Here is a 17,053-nt window from a genome sequence, read left to right as displayed (position 1 = left end):
GTGAAAATGGCTGCGAGGATCTTGCAGAAGTCTAATGGATCCGCCCAGATTGCGAGCGGAGCCAACCAGCGATCTCTCCGCCGACGCGTTGTTACAATGACTCACTCCGCTATTGGTTGAAGGACTGGCGCCTAACTGCAAGGGCGGTTTTCTGCGCATCTATTGGTCAATGAAGATGTCACTTACACCGTTGGTCCTACAGTTCAGGATGACGCACTTGTTTTATGTTGACGTATTTCACAAATGTTTTATTTTTATATTAAAAGGTGATTAATGTGATGATTATGTATAGCAAAATACAATTTACACAAGCAAAAACGGTCAAGTGAGAAACCTAAGATGTATTTGTTTAAAATTGATCTTAAGCATTGTATTAAAACCCTAAAAGATGTTTAAAAAAGCTATAAGGATGTATTCGATTTTGGAATAATTTTCATATGTAAATTTCTTGTAATTAATATATATATATATATATATATATATATATATATATATATATATATATATATATATATATATATATATATATATATATATATGAGCAATATCACAAGAGTAGCAGTGCGATATGGCTGTATATCGGCACTGGTGGGAGGCGTGTGTTGGCACGAGGACGCAGGCCGAGTGCCTTAGTGCCCCCACCAGTGCCGATATACAGCCATATCGCACTGCTACAAGTGTGATATTGCGTTTATAAAACAGTTTGACGGCATAATTGTGTATATAAAAACAAAATCAAACATGGAGAGTCTCAAACCCTTTTTGAGTCTCAAACTACTTTCTTCCGCCTTGGATTCAAATCATAAGCTGACAGTTAAACAGCTGAGCGTGCATTTTTTAAACTTTAGATCTGTAGTGTCTGCATTTTGCTGGTTGTATGTGGGCGGAGTAATACACCCCTGCTGAAAAATCCAGCTTAAACCAGCCTAGGCTGGTTGGCTGGTTTTAGCTGGTTGACCAGCCTGGTTTTAGAGGGGTTTTGGCCATTTCCAGGCTGGTTTCCAGCCATTTCCAGCCTGGTCAGGCTGGGAGATGTGAAGCTGCTGCAGCGGGTGTAATGTAATGTAATGTAATGTGTATTTATATAGCGCATTTATTGTGTATGGCCATACACCCAAAGCGCTTTACAATCATGAGGGGGGGTCTCTCCACACCACCACCAGTGTGAAGCATCCACTCGGATGATGCGACGCCAGCCACAGGACAACGGCGCCAGTGTGCTCACCCCACACCAGCTATTGGTGGAGAGGAGAGACAGTGATAGAGCCAATTCGATGGAAGGGGATATTTGGGAGGCCATGATCGTAAGGACCGATAGAGGGACTTTGGTCAGGACACCGGGGTTACACCCCTGCTCTTTCACGAGAAGTGCCATGGGATTTTTAATGACCACAGACCAGAGTCAGGACCTCGGTTTAATGTCTCATCCGAAAGACGGCGCCCACTGACAGTATAGTGTCCCCTTCCCTATACTGGGGCATTAGGACTCACACAGACCACAGGTTGAGCGCCCCCTGCTGGCCTCACTAACACCACTTCCAACAGCAACCTAGTGTTCCCTAGTGGTCTCCCATCCAGGTACTGACCAGGCTCAGCCCTGCTTAGCTTCAGTGAGTAACCGGTCTTGGGCTGCAGGGTGACATGGCTGTGGCATGGGTGGACAGCCTCTACAGAACACAGAGCTCCATATTCTGCTCCATCAACAGAGGATTTTCTGCTTGCACAGTTTAGAACTGTCTGCACTTTGTTCTGTTTCTTCATTGTTTGTGATTCTTAATTTACTTTACCACAAGTGTCTGGAACTAAAATGCAATGGAAATAAAACATTTTCATTATTGAAAATTGTATATTATTTATTTACACAGACATAATTAAAAAAAAAATAGTAGTACTAGTATCAATAGTAATACCAGAATGGAAAAAAACAACATTTAATCAAAAATAACCCGATGCATTGGATTAAATTACATAACCCAATATATTGTGTTGAAATAACCCAAAGTTGGGAAGGTGCTATAAGAACCTATAGTTGGGTTGTATGTTGGGGTATTTTACCTATTTTAACAGAGAACGAATAAACGTATTCTCAACTGCAATATTAAAAGCACAATACATTTCCACAACATATAAACTCCCAAAGCAGTGATCCACAAGCTCAGGCATCACAATAGTATTTTATTGCTCACTGAGAAACAAATCAGGTGTATCTTAATACACATCTATAAAAATAAAGTCTGTCTGTGCCCATAATCAGAAGAAAAAGAAGAATTGTTTATGTTTCCTGAGAAATATTCATTACATTCAAAGATAAAGATGCTTCTGATTCGTCACTTGCGCCATTTGTCTCATCATCATGTGATTTTGTTGTTTGGTGCCTTTTCCAAACAAATATTACCGCAATTGTGCACACAAATCCAAGAATAAAAGCAACCACTGCCACTGTGATTTGTGACAGAATCCATGGATTATCCCCTGAAACAAAGAAATAGAGCAAAAGTTTGAGTTTTGTCATTTTTCATTAAGCTCATTTGAATTATTGGTCACACTTTACAATAAGATTCATTAGTTAATATTAATTAATGCATTTACTAACGAACAAACAATGAACAATACATTTACTACTGCATTTGTTCATCTTAGTTAACGTTAGTTAATGAAAATATAGTTCATTGTTAGTTCATGTTACTCACGGTGCATTAACTAATGTTAACAAGCCTGGAGTTGGATGTTAATAATGCATTAGTAAATGTTCAATTATGATTAATAAATGCTGTACATGTGTTGTTCATGATTAGTTCATGTTAGTAAATGCATTAACTAATGAACCTTATTGTAAAGTGTTACCAAATTATTTTTGCAGCTTACCATAGTTTTTCCTCAGTTTCCCATCAATGCTCAAGTGTTCAATCTCACAGGTAACACCATGGGCTGTCATATTACCGAGGCTGAGATAGGAGGTCATCTGAAACGTGCCGTCAGTGTGAGGAAGTGTTCCAGTAGTCGACACACCGAAAAAGATTGGCTTTCCCTTTTGGGTCCAACGCACTCGGATGACATTTGGATAGAAGCCACGCACAACACATTTAAGATATTCCTGACCCTGACCTCCATTAGACAATAAAAGCACTGTTGGTTTTGCTGCATAAAAGGAAGGAAAACCAAGTCAAATTTATTTCTGTGTGGAATGACATTTTGGGACGAAAAACAATTAGGAAAAGAGTGAGATTATTTTTATTTACAGATTTATAAGGCATAGGATTACTGCAATATGTTAACCAAAAGTTTTTAATTAGTCATTACCAGCAGGGGTGGACTGGGACGAAAATTCAACCCTGGCACTGTAGCCACACCAGCCCACATTACCACACAAAACAAAACAAAAAAACAACCCGTTGTCATTCTCCATGCCTCTACCTAAGGATGTATGCATGTATCTTATGCTTTACTTTAAAGACTAGATGTATTCAGAGTTCACTACAAATTCCTGCAGTACTATGGCTATCTTTAGGTTTTTTTGCATGTTAGACTATATTGATAGTTGTAGCATACAGCAGTCTGTATACCCTAAATGCCACGTTATCTGCTGACAATGACATTTTAAAATGTACGGGAGTTCTGCGCTAAGCTTACAACTGTTAAACAGTGTAGGTTACTGTCAAAAACTGTCAGAAGTAGTGAATGGTGTCAACATTACTTAGTATATTTTAGTATAGTGACTTCTTAGTGATCTTTTAGTATATTTTCCGCTTTCTTCTTACCTCCACTACTGCACTATTGTCCCCCGATGTAGCAGCCTTATTTAATCCTTTTGAAATTATTTTAGTTAATTATTCCAGCGTCTGATTTTAGAGTCCCTTTTTTGCTTTCTTGGAGCTTTTAGGCACCGTGTTGGGCTTTTTAGGCTTGTGTTGCACTTACTGTTTGTTTGATATTCTTGCCAGATTTTGATTATGTTTGCATAACGTCTGATTGGGTCGGTCCCCTCTCAAAACCAGCCTGCCATCACCAATTGGGGGAATTGTTAAATATTTATTTATTTATTATTATTATTATTATTATTACTATCATCATCATCATAATATTCAGATCTTGCAAAAGATAAAAGCTGCCTACAAGTAAAAACAATACATTTTTTTTTTTTTAACTGACCAGCCCACGTTTAAAATAATGGTCCGGCCCTTCTGGCATTTGCCAGAATTGCCCAATGGCAAATCCGCCCCTGATTACCAGTGTTGGGGAAAGTTACTTTTGAAAGTAATGCATTACAGTATTGAGTTACCCCACAAAAAAGTAACTATTTGTGTTACTCATACTTATTATAGTAAGTAAGGCATCATGTTACTTTTGCGTTACTTTTTCTTACCTGGCTAAGGCTTGATGTCTTTTAGAAATGGCAGGGGCTTTTTTTTTTTTTTGTTTAGGTGGAGCTCTGCAATTAACAACGCACAGTATAAACTTGATTTATTATTTATTATATAATAATGTTATCTTCTGAAAACGTCCTGTTGGCTATGCATGCTGCACTGTATATACAAATTGTTGATAGTTTAAAGCAATGCTTTTGCTTCTTTTGTACTTTTAAAGTAAAATCACTCTCCATTGAGAGAATTTGCTCCCAACAGAACAGGGAACAGATAGAAATGAAGATGTTATTTCTGTCTGTTTCCCTCAGGGAGCAAAGTCTCTCAATGAGTGCGTGATTCAATGTGACTGCACAATTTTAATTCAGCAATGAATTTTTTCAAAGCTAATTAAACAATCTAAAAAGTAACTCGCATTACATGTTTTAAAAAAGTAACTTACATTAAATATTATTACTTCATTCTTTAAAGTAATACATATTTATTTAGAAAAGAAATATTAATACGTAACTCGCATTACACCAACACTGCTCATTATTGCAGCACCATTAAAATCTGTTCTGTTAAAAAATTTTGTATTTCCTTTTCATTATAAATCTATTAATGGTAGTTACCTGCCCTGGACAGTGTATTGTTAGACTTTAGGAAGACAGTTTTCACAGCAGAGCACACAATCTTTAGTTTTTCTTCTTTCCTCCTAATGTACTCTGTGCTTTTTCGTTCTTCTGCTAAACGTTTGCCAGGTTCACTGGTCCCGACCACAGTTTCAGTCGCCAAATCCACATGCATGACGTCTTTGCCATCATACCCATATCTCCATGAGCGGTCTACTTGCCCTTGGCTGTTGAACGCACACTCAATGAACTGCTGGAATGCATGTTCGTCTAAAGGAAAACAATTAGCATAACATTGACATTATTTTAAACATATATATATATTTTTTTAAGTATGCACAGAACTTCAATATTTTTTTCTAAGTAAACAGTACTATTCAATGATTTTATTGTCAGCTTAGTCCCTTCATTAATCCAGGGTTGCCACAGCGGAATGAACTGAAAACTTATCCAGCAAGTTTTTACGCAGTGGATGCCCTTCCAGCCGCAACCCATCTCTGGGAAACATCCACACACACTCATCCACACTCATACACTACGGACAATTAGGCCTACCCAATTCATCTGTACCGCATGTCTTTGGACTGTGGGGGAAATCAGAGCACCCACACGAACGCAGGAAGAACATGCAAAGTCCAAACAGAAACGGCAACTGACCCAGCTGAGGCTCAAACCAGCATGACCTTCTTGCTGTGAGGCAACACCTCTACCTACTGCGCCACTGTGTCGCCACACATGATGGGTAAAAAGTGGAGCTTTTAAAAAAAAAAAAAAAAAACTTTTCTAAAATAAGCTTTTTGACATGTGTATGCTGTGTATGTTTATTATATATAAAAATACATTCATGCATATATTTGAAAAACTGTTTATTTATATTTGCATTATATATATATATATATATATATATATATATATATATATATATATGAGGCTGTAATCTCACAGAAAGAAAGACACTGGTTCGAGTCAATTGGCATTTTTGTGTTGAGTTTGCATGTTCTCCTGTTGTTGGCTTGGGTTTCCCCTGCGTGCTCTTGTTTCCCCCACAGTCCAAACACATGCGCTATATGGGAATTGGTTAAGCTGGTTAATGCAAGAGTGTATGGGTGTTTTCCATACTGTTTTCCATTACATATGCTGGATAAGTTAGTGGTTCACTCCGCTGTGGCAACCACTGATTAATAAAGGTACTAAGCTGAAAAGAAAATGAATTAATTAAATAATATAACAAAAAAATGTATGTGTGTGTATCACATTAAATAAATAACCCACACATATATTGTCAAAACAAATGTTTATTTCGAATGTGAGTAATCACGATTAATCTTTGCCCAGCACTAAAAGTAATGTTACAATCTCAATCTTTGAAAATGCAAAAATAACTTTCACAATTCAAATTACGACACTGTTCATGATGTACACATTCTAATATTTAATCTTTCTGTCATTATATTCGGATAAATTAGACTTCTGGTTTTAAACATATGAATGCTGCTATAAACCCTGCTTATAATAAACAGATGTTACAATTTTCAGATTACCAGCATAAATACTAAGACTTATGAGCCTTCACAAACGTCTATCACATAAATCCAAATGTATCATATATATATATATATATGTATATATATATATAAATATATATATATATATATATATATATATATATATATATATATATATAAATATATATATATATATATATATATATATATATATATATATATATACATACAGTTGAAGTCAGAATTATTAGCGCCTTGAATTATTAGCACCCATGTTTATTTTTTCTCCTGACTTCTGTTTAACTGAGAGAAGATTTCTTCAACACATTTCTAAACATAATAGTTTTAATAACTCATTTCTAATAACCAAGTTATTTTTCTTTGCCATGATGACAGTAAATAATCTAAGACAAAAAGTATTTTTCAAGACACTTCTATACAGCTTAAAGTGACATTTAAAGGCTTAACTAGGTTAATTAGGTTAACTAGGCAGGTTAGAGTAATTAGGCAAGTTATTGTTAGGCAAGTTAAACTGATTTTGTCTGATAATTTTATAAACTGAAAATTTCCTTACTCTGTTAAAAATCCTTTGGGAAATATTTTTAAAAGAAAAAAAATCAAAGGGTGGCTAATAATTCTGACTTCGGCTGTATATATATATATATATATATATATATATATATATATATATATATATATATATATATATATATATATATATTCATTCATTTTCTTGTCGGCCTAGTCCTTTTATTAATCCGGGGTCGCCACAGCGGAATGAACCACCAACTAATCCAGCAAGATTTTACGCAGCGGATGCCCTTCCAGTCGCAACCCATCTCTGGGAAACATCCACACACACACTCATACAGTACGGACAATTTAGCCGACCCAATTCACCTGTGCCATGTCTTTGGACTGTGGGGGAAAACGGAGACTCCACAAACTCCACACAGAAACGCCGAGGATCGGACCAGCGACCTTCTTGCTGTGAGGCGACAGCACTACCTACTGTGCCACTGCGCCACCTATATATATATATATATATATATATATATATATATATATATATATATATATATATATATATATATATATATATATATATAATTTTATAAATAATTTTAAAACATTTTAATTTTAATCTAATTTATATATATATATATATATATATATATATATATATATATATATATATATATATATATATATATATATAATTTTTTTACAATATAAGTAAAACATTTTGAAATATAAAACCAATATTAATAAAAGATAAAACACTTTCAAGTAACGATTACAGTTCCAACATAAAATAAACAATATATCGCTAAATAAATAATCGTCTGTCTGCATCCCCGTATTGGCGTGTAATAGTGCGCTTATACCAGGTTAAATCGAGAGAATGTATTACCGAAAAATGTTTTTTGCGACACCACGAAATAAACAATTTGAAATTATTGGCGTTTTATTTATTTTTTTCGAAACAATACCTAAAGCCTATCATATTGCACAGCCTTATCTAAACATATAAACAAATGCAAAAAGAGCGCGTAAACTGTGTAAATAAAGAGTTACATTCATTTTTAAGGACAGTCCTACCTGCGCCAAGGATGACTTCATGAAAAGAAACAATCAAGAGAAAAGCCAGCATTTTGTTCAGGCACCTTCCGCGTATGCTTTGCTTTATCTAAAAGCTAAAAATGAAACAAGTTACAACAACAACGAAAATCCTGCTGGTCCTGTAAGACGATAGCACAGCAGTAAAAACAAAAGTGAAAGCGGATCTACAGTTTGGGTTGAAACAGACCACTTTTTACCAGCACAACGGAACTAATTGTTCTTTATACAGCTTTAAGACGAGTCTTTTCAACGACAGACATGGAAGTGTTCACTGTCCGAGCATCTCTGTTAACTCTTCTGCTGTATCCACACATCATCATAACATGGACAGGTAAACAATTCAGAACGTTTAGTCTTTTACTATGCTGCAACAGAAAGAGTTGAGTCTAAACAACAGGACGCAGAAATGAATGAAGATTACATGAAACGTTTTAAGAGGAAATGATTTTTGAAATTCAGCTTCATTTTTTTCTTGTATTTTTTTTCTTTTTTATATGTAATAAACTATTTGTTAACAAACTAAAAGTATGTTGAAGATGATGAGAAATCTTTTAAAAAATAGGATGGAAACACAGTTGAATTATTAGCCCCCTTTGAATTCTTTTTTCTTTTTTAAATATTTCCCAAATGATGTTCAAGAGAGCAAGGAAATTTTCACAGTATGTCCGATAATATTTTTTCTACTGGAGAAAGTCTTGTTTGTTATATTTCAACTAGAATAAAAGCAGTTTTGAATATTTTAAAAACCATTTTAAGGACAAAATTATTAGCCCCTTCAAGTTACATTTTTTTCGGTAGTTTATAGAACAAACCATTGTTATACAATAACTTGCCTAATTATCCTAACCTGCCTAGTTAACCTAATTAACCTAGTTAAGCCTTTAAATGTCACTTTAAGCTGTATAGAAGTGTCTTGAAAAATATCTAGTCAAATATTATGTGCTGTCATCATGACAAAGATAAAATAAATCAGTTATTAGAAATGAGTTATTAAAACTATTCTGTTTAGAAATGTGTTGAAAAAAATCTGCTCTCCGTTAAACAGAAATCGGGGAATAAATAAACAAAGGGACAAATAATTCTAACTTCCACTGTATGTGCCAAGTTCTCAAACTAGCATTCATCTTTGTTTTACATTTTTTAAAACATCTGAACAAAATTAACCCCTGTGTATTGTTCAAATTGACTACCCTTCATTATGTTAGGGGCTGTTTTTGCCCCATTGACTTCCATTATAACTGCATCTTTTGATTGCAAAGCCATGATAGCATATAATCATGCATTCTTCGCTCTCAGAACAAAAGCTGTCACTGCGGTAGTACTTTTTCAAAAAGTACATGTTTGTACCACACAGGTGGACATTAGTACCTTTAGGGTACACTTTAATAATTTTATGGTTCACTTTTGTTCACTTTAAGGCAGTGGTCCTCAAAATTTTCATTAAGTAACACGTCAGAAAAAAATTGTTTCTCCAACTACCACCATAATGACCAGTATTAAAATCCCGTAGCGTAGTAGGCCTAATCATACAGCTACAGCACTGCACAGTTCAAAAATGTGGCAGAATATTTCTTATTATAATGAATATTTATTATTGTCACCACTTCAAACATTATAAATGGTTTGAACATTAACACTGTACTGTGCTTACAGGTAAAAATAAATAAAGCGTCAACATTTAAATCAAAATGTGCTTCTAAAAGTTAATAAAAAATTGCACTGTTTTTAAAAAGTACAAAGAAAACTGCTGTACTTAATTGTAAAGTATTATCAAAATTAGCCTATTCAACAAAACATGGAAATGTTCCTTAGACCTCATAAATACAAGCTTTATGTCATCATATTCATAAATAAACTCTTTTTGATAAATTTTGAAATATATGATGCATGTATATATGACTTATTTGTATGTCTTTATAATCTAAACATTAGCTTGTATTTTAGATGTATGAATTGGATTTACATATTTAAATTGAAAAATTATATATGATTACTGCACGTTAGAGTAGGCTATTTGTGTCAGAAAAGAGATTAAACTAAACTTGTCAACACTGGGATATAAAATACGGGATACGCCCTCAGCAACCGTACAAATATGTGGAGGAAATTAGCTTAAAAAGATGGAATACATAACAAACATTTGAAATTTGAAAATAAAATGAAAGGTTTAGCTTATTAAAATAAATTTACTGATCACATCAGCGTTATCGTACGTGTCAGGGATAAAAGTGTTCCTTTTTTACTTTAATTATTCAGTGATTCCTCCGCGTATCACTAGAAGGAAGCCTGCGTACCACTAGGGGTACACGTACCACAGTTTGAAAACCACTGCTTTAAGGTACTTTGAGACAAAGATTTGTACTTTTAGGTATTGATATGTACCTTTAAAGACCTGTTAAGAACAAAAATGTACCTTTTAAAAAGGTACCATCCAGTGACAGGGTTTGTACCTTTGTTTCTAACAGTATTTATTGTTGGTTTTCCCTGTTGAGAGGAAGTAAAATGTGGATTTTTTTTTTATATTTGATCATCAGTTGGCAGATTTAACCCTTTAGATAGGCCTGTGCAAAAATGTTTCTAGTTCTGTAGAGCAGTGGTTCTCAAAATGTGGTACGCGTATCACTAGTGGTACACAGGCTTCCTTCTAGTGGTATGTGGAGGAATACTAAATAATGATTGAAAAAAAAATGAACACACTTTTAACCCTTTGACACGAACGATTACACTGATGTGATCAGCACCGGCTGTTCCCTGAAGCGTACGATCACATTGGTGTGCTTAGAATGTTTACTCTTGTTCATCACGTTATCAGATGCTAAGTATTAACCTGCTTTGGCGCAGAGCCAGGTAAAGAGTCGCGTGGCTGTGGTGCTTGCGGAGCAGAGAGACGTGCTTTTGCAGACCAGTGCTGTTGTGTTGGCATTTTGGTTACTGCATCATTGGTAAAATAATTAACACAAATGTGTTTAAAAAAGTTTGTTTGTAGTTGTGTAAAATAATGCGTGTTTTTAATATATAAAGTTATTAGTTTTGTAAAGCAGCGCTACCTCAGATTTAGGCTAATTTATCTGGATGTGATTCAAATGTTGCAGGACACATAGACTCAAGCGACTTTGCCATGCTTGAAGCTTGTAGCTAGAATATAGCCAAATTAAAGTCAGTCTCTGTGTGCTGTTAACACAAACTCCATGGTAAGCACGTAATGGATAAATCACGTATGAATTGGTCAAGCAGTGTATTCCTGCTTATACTCACTTTTCTGACACATGTAAGGACTCGTGTGCACCTGAAAGTGTAATTTCATGTTAACTTATTACTGATGTTTGCTTTTTTTCTTCTAAAGATTACCATACAGTAAATATTCTGGCCTACACAAGGGTGATGGGAAACGGCTCCATAGATCAGACAGTGGTTGTTTTAGTAAACGACGCCATATTTGCACACTTTGACAAAGCGAACAACACATTTGCCTTAAATCCCACTGCAAGTGCTGGCTTTTCAGTTCTGGAGAAACGTGAAAGCATTTTCTGCCTCGGAGAGGTGAATAAGGGATTTCATCGACAAACCGAATACCTGGAGAAACTTAAAAAAGAAACAAAATCCTCAAAGACACTTTTTGGTAACCTTACATGCACTTACCAGTGATTTGCCTATGTTTTTAAGTTAATCTCTGTCACTTACCAAAGTACACTCTTCTCCACAGTACGCCCTTCAGTCATTATGTATGCTGAGTTTCCTGAAGAAGAAGGAAAAGCAAATGTCCTTTACTGCTATGCTACCGGGTTTTACCCTGGTGACATTGATATAAGATTTTTCCTAAATGGCCAAAAATCCACTGCAAAACTAGAGACATCTGACCTAATGTATGGGGAAGACTGGACCTTCAGAGTCTTCAAGTATATGAAGATCACCCCACAGACTGGAGACGAGTACACATGTGAAGTCAGACACAGCAGCATGTCTGAACCCAAAATCACAGTGTGGAGTGAGTTTGTTTGTCAAATTGTGTTTATAAAGTTACATAATGAGAGTAACAACATTATATATTACTCTCATTATGTGTTATAGAATGAGAGTAACACAGCTGTTTGCTCTTTTCAAAGGGCCTGAGTTTTCATCATCAACATCACATCCATACTGGGCTTATACAACGGCTCTCGGGGTCATGTCGGGCATCGGGACATCTACCCTGATTTTGAAAAGAAAACATTGCTCTCAACTTTAAAGGCTTAATACTGGGTCCTGTTTTGTTCTCCCTTTACTTCCGTTAGGAAAAATTTGTGAAAAGCATGGCATAAATTACCATCTATATGCTGATGACTCTCAAATCTACTTCCCTATAAAATCTACACTACAAAAATTCGGCTAATTTAAAAGTAAACAAAAATGTCAATTACTTTTAAACAATATTTAACTTGTAGCAACCCAAAGAAATTGAGTTGATAACTCAATTTTTCCACGTTAATGGAGTTGTTTTGTATATTTCCACACACTGATGTTTTTGCTGTTTTTTATACTGATAATATGGAACACTACATGTTTTTGTTTTGTAAAACAATAAAAACCTGTTTTATATAAAAAATATATATATTACTGAAAAACAAAAATGCTGTTGTGAAATGTATTTCATACAAGAATGAACAGTAAATTTGCTAAAAAAAAAAAATTAAACAATTACAGTTACTTAATTTATTTGAGGTTCTAAACTTAAAAACATGCAATTACGCACATAACACTGGATTTGTTTTCAATTTTAATTTAAAAAAAATATTTGAAAACATATTTTTTTGAGTTCTCAACTTAAAAAAATGGAGTTTATGCTAAGTAAAAATGCCTCTGATTGAAGAGGAAAAGATTTGGCTAACATAATAAAGTTTGTTGTCTGAACCTCATTTTGTCAGATGTTGTCGTAACTTGAATATATTAATGCAAACTGTTGCGTTAATTTGTTTTGTTTTGTCGAAACAATATTTTTTAGAGTGTAGGGATCAATCCTCCCTTCAGGCTTTGCTTAATTGTTTGGCTGATGTGAAGTGTTGGTTGGCAAATAACTTTCTCCAACTGAAATAAGACAAGTGCGAATTCATTGTTTTTGGCCAAAAAGGTTCAGATTCTTATGGCAATCTGTCATTGCTTCCTGGGGAAATACATTCCTCGGTAGAGTCTTGGTGTCATCTTTGATCGGCAAATTAATGCGGTTGTCAAAAATTGTTTTTTCTATTTTAGATATATTGCCAAGCTAAAGTCTGTCCTCTCTTTCAGTGACTTGGAGAAAGTTGTTCATGCTTTTATTTCTACTCATCTGGACTATTGCAACGCATTGTATCTGGGTGGGTGTGAGTCAGGTCTCTCTTTTGCGACTGCAGCTAGTCCAGAACGCAGCTGCCAGGCTTTTAACAGGCACAAAAAACGAGAACACATTACACCTGTACTTGTTTCCCTACACACGCTGCCAATCCAGTTTAGAATTCAGTACAGAGTTCTGTTGTGTGTTTATAAATCCCTCCATGGCCTGGCACCCTGAGTATATTTCTGAGCTAATTATTATGCACCAACCTGTGAGATCTCTTCGCTCTATGGATCGTCTCTATTAGCAAGTTCCTAGATCACGCTTAAAATGTCGAGGTGATAGAGCTTTCTCGGTAGCAGCTCCAAGACTCTGGAACGATCTCCCACTCTCTGTAAGAACGGCTCAAACTTTTGAGTCTTTTCAGGGGTCACTGAAAACACACCTATTTTCTTTAGCTTTTAATCATGTGATGTGAGTTTTTTGGTTTCATGTATATTTTACATGCGTTTTATGTGTTTTATGTACAGCACTTTGGTAATCATTGTGATTTGTGAAAGTGCTATAGAAATAAAGTGAGTGGAGTTGAGTTTAAAGATGCTTCGATAAACTGAACTATATTTATACTGTATAACTCTCTGGGTATTCAGAGGATGATATAAATATCACACTTTCAATAGTTTATTTTAACCTTTTCTTTTAATATTTTATTTATTGTATTTATTTTATCATTTAAAGTAAAATGTTTGTTTGTATGTGTGTGTAAAATTCCGTTTTAGCTTCATATTAAGTGGCCTTAATTATTTACATTTGATTTAATGCACAATGCACTTATTATATGCAGCTGAAGTAAAAATGATTAGCTCTACTCTAAATTTATTTTATTAAATATTTCCTGAATTATGTTTAACAGAGCAACGAATTTTTCACAGTATTCTGTATAATATTTTTTCTTTTGGAGAAAGTCTTATTTGTTTTATTTCGGCTGGAATAAAAGCAGTTTTTGATATTTTTATAAGCCATTTTAAGGTCAACATTATCAGCCCCCTTAAGCAATATTTTTTTCAATTGTCTACAAAAACCACTGTTATACACTGACTTACATAATTACCCTATCTTGCCTAATTAACCTTGTCAAGCCTTTAAATGTCACTTTAAGCTGTATAGAAGTGTCTTGAAAAATATAAAGTAAAATATTATTTACTGTCATCATGACAAAGATAAAATAAATCAGTTATTAGAAATGAGTTATTTAAACTATTATGTTTAGAAATGTGTTAAAACAATCATCACTCAGTTCAACAGAAATTAGGGAAAAACACACAGGGGCTAATAATTTAGGAGGGCTAATAATTCTGACTTCAACTGTACATGTTTTTACTTTGCACAATTATTTAAAACATGACATGTTATTACATTTGTAATTAATTTCTTTAATTACATTTATTCATTTAATTACACTACTGAGCCATCCCTTACACCTTAAACCCCCCTTAAACCTACACATACTACCATGTGAATTTACCCTCCTCATTAACACCAGATGTGTTGTGCAATACAATGTGAACACAAAGTGTTGTACTTTATAAGGAAGAACATTGTATATTTACATTGTACTACTAAGACCACTTAATATAAAGTGGGACAAAATTATCTTTAGTTTTTATCTCATGCTATTTTTCGCACTGTAAAAAAATATATATATATATATATTATCGATTTCTGTTACTTCATTTTAATCAGGGTTCAACTTTTTTTTAAGCTATACAAATGTTAGCTTGATGTTTTAAGTCTGTTTCATTGATGTAAGTCGAAATAACTTTTAAAATTCATTTGTTTCATCTTAAAGTTTTTAGGCAGCAACATATTTATTATTAGATATTCATTCATTCATTCATTAATTTTTCTTTGGCTTAGTCCCTTTATTTATCAGGGGTTGCCACAGTGGAATGAACTGCCAACTTATCCAGCATATGTTTTATGCAGTGATGCCCTTCCAGCTGCAACCCAGTATTGGGAAACATCCATACACACTCATTTACACACAGCCAATTTATTTAATTAATTTACCTAGCGCATGTGTATGGACTGTGGGGGCATGTGTATGGACTGTGGGGGAAACAGCACCTTAAGGAAACCCACGCCAACACGGTGAGTACATGCAAACTCCACACAGAAATGCCAACTAACCCCGATCAAGCAGCGAACTTGTTGCAGTCAGGCGACAGTGCTAATAACATTGGGCTACCGTGTCGCCTTTTATTAGATATGCCATACAATATGACATTTTTAGTGTGCAAGACCAACACTGAACACCTGATGGCAGCAGAACCAAAACATAAATCGGACCTGCTGCCCTTTTATACCCTTTTTGCCTTCAATAAAATCAACTTCAATTTTTTAAAAGTTGTTTTTTAAAGACAAATTGCATCAATAAAACGTAAATGTGTGGTCTTATATTTTATGTCAATATTAAACATGTTTAGACCTGCACTTTTATGGATAAATCTGAGATATTTTGATGAATGGATGAACTCACAGAGGTATTTATGCATAGCGATTCAGTTCAAATGAATCATCTAAAGGAATCGTTTCAAAAGAACAATTCTGAAATCGGATATCACATCTTTTGTTTCGTTTTAACTCATTTTCATCAGTTAAACAGGTTTCCACCCCTTTTTTTGTTCTACAAAATTTAAATTAAGGTTTATAGCCAGTTTGGCTGATGAACAGTAAGCTCATATTACTAAAAGAGTTAATTTTATTCAACCAAAAATAAAATAGGCAGCAAGAATTGTGATTCTGTGTACCGTCAACGATGCGCTCAAAAAGGAATCCACGCTTAGCGATTCGGTTCAATCATCTGAAAGAATCATTTTAAATGAACAAATCGCGAATCGGACATCACGACTGCACAGGCGCTCGGTGTCTTCATGACGAGAACAGGAGCATCTTCACGGACTTCTGCAAGAGTTTATCTAATAATTCCTCTCAGGCACGCTTCATCGGCTGTTAAACTGTGCAGTCTGGAGCAGTAAAACACGATTGAGGATTAAAAACTGCGATTTTACTCGGACTCCGATACACAGGATGAATTTATCAGTCACATTTATTCTTCTGCTAAGCTTCCTATCACTGTACGACTGTAATGATGCAGCGCAGGTGAGTAGACACGTATTTTTATGATCATAATATTAGCCTATATTAGTATGTATCTAGGGGTTGACAAACTTTCCCTACAATACTTAAATTAACTTTAATATATTGTATGATATTTTGCGTTAATTAACTAAGTTTGTACAGCGATCCACACTTAAACAGCTAGTCACATTCTGAAAGTCAAACTTTTTTGCAATGTGTATTAATCAGCTGCTGTTTTGAGGTGGATTTATGCTATTTTTTTCTCAAGTTCTTGCAGGTGTCAGTAAAATAACAACAAACTGTCAGATTTAATCATTATAAATATCATTAATAAACTCCTTTTGCTTGTTTTACTTGTTTTTTGTTTTTTATTTTTTTAAACTATTTTTATAGAAAAATAAAGGTTCTTTATTGTCATGGATGGATCCATATAGATTTACATCCATACATTGAGAAATTTTCTTCAGCAAAACCTTTATTTTTAGATGATAAAAGTGCTTCTCACACTATTGAAACATGTTT

The 17,053-nt window shown here is 34.4% G+C and overlaps 3 protein-coding genes across 6 annotated transcripts in view; 2 read left to right on the top strand and 1 right to left on the bottom strand.

Annotated features, from left to right (window-relative positions):
- Positions 1-2,156: 2,156 nt before the first annotated feature.
- On the bottom strand, positions 2,157-8,190 carry zmp:0000001006. Its single transcript, NM_001328089.1, is given in 4 exon segments — positions 2,157-2,472; positions 2,866-3,138; positions 4,976-5,245; positions 8,083-8,190. Coding segments are annotated over 4 exon segments (795 nt in total). The 5' UTR covers positions 8,135-8,190; the 3' UTR covers positions 2,157-2,272.
- Positions 8,191-8,261: 71 nt separating this feature from the next.
- Positions 8,262-12,462, top strand: zmp:0000001138 (the record flags this gene model as incomplete). Its single annotated transcript, NM_001098262.2, is given in 4 exon segments — positions 8,262-8,434; positions 11,447-11,722; positions 11,807-12,088; positions 12,207-12,462. Coding segments are annotated over 4 exon segments (753 nt in total). The 5' UTR covers positions 8,262-8,361.
- Positions 12,463-16,304: 3,842 nt separating this feature from the next.
- fbln7 (fibulin 7) overlaps positions 16,305-17,053 on the top strand; it is a 50,342-nt gene continuing 49,593 nt past the window's right edge. For all 4 annotated transcript variants that reach the window (XM_087279837.1, XM_087279836.1, XM_087279839.1 and 1 more), the window contains exon 1: positions 16,305-16,552. In XM_087279837.1, coding sequence (XP_087135963.1) covers positions 16,481-16,552 — 72 coding nt within the window. In that variant the 5' untranslated portion in view covers positions 16,305-16,480. The remainder of the gene's footprint in view (positions 16,553-17,053) is intronic.

The sequence above is a fragment of the Danio rerio genome, chromosome 13 (assembly GCF_052040795.2).
Source record: "Danio rerio strain M-AB ecotype USA chromosome 13, GRCz13ab, whole genome shotgun sequence".
Lineage (NCBI taxonomy): Eukaryota > Metazoa > Chordata > Actinopteri > Cypriniformes > Danionidae > Danio > Danio rerio.
Note: the sequence above shows the minus strand (reverse complement) of the source record. Positions and strands in the feature narration are given on the sequence as shown.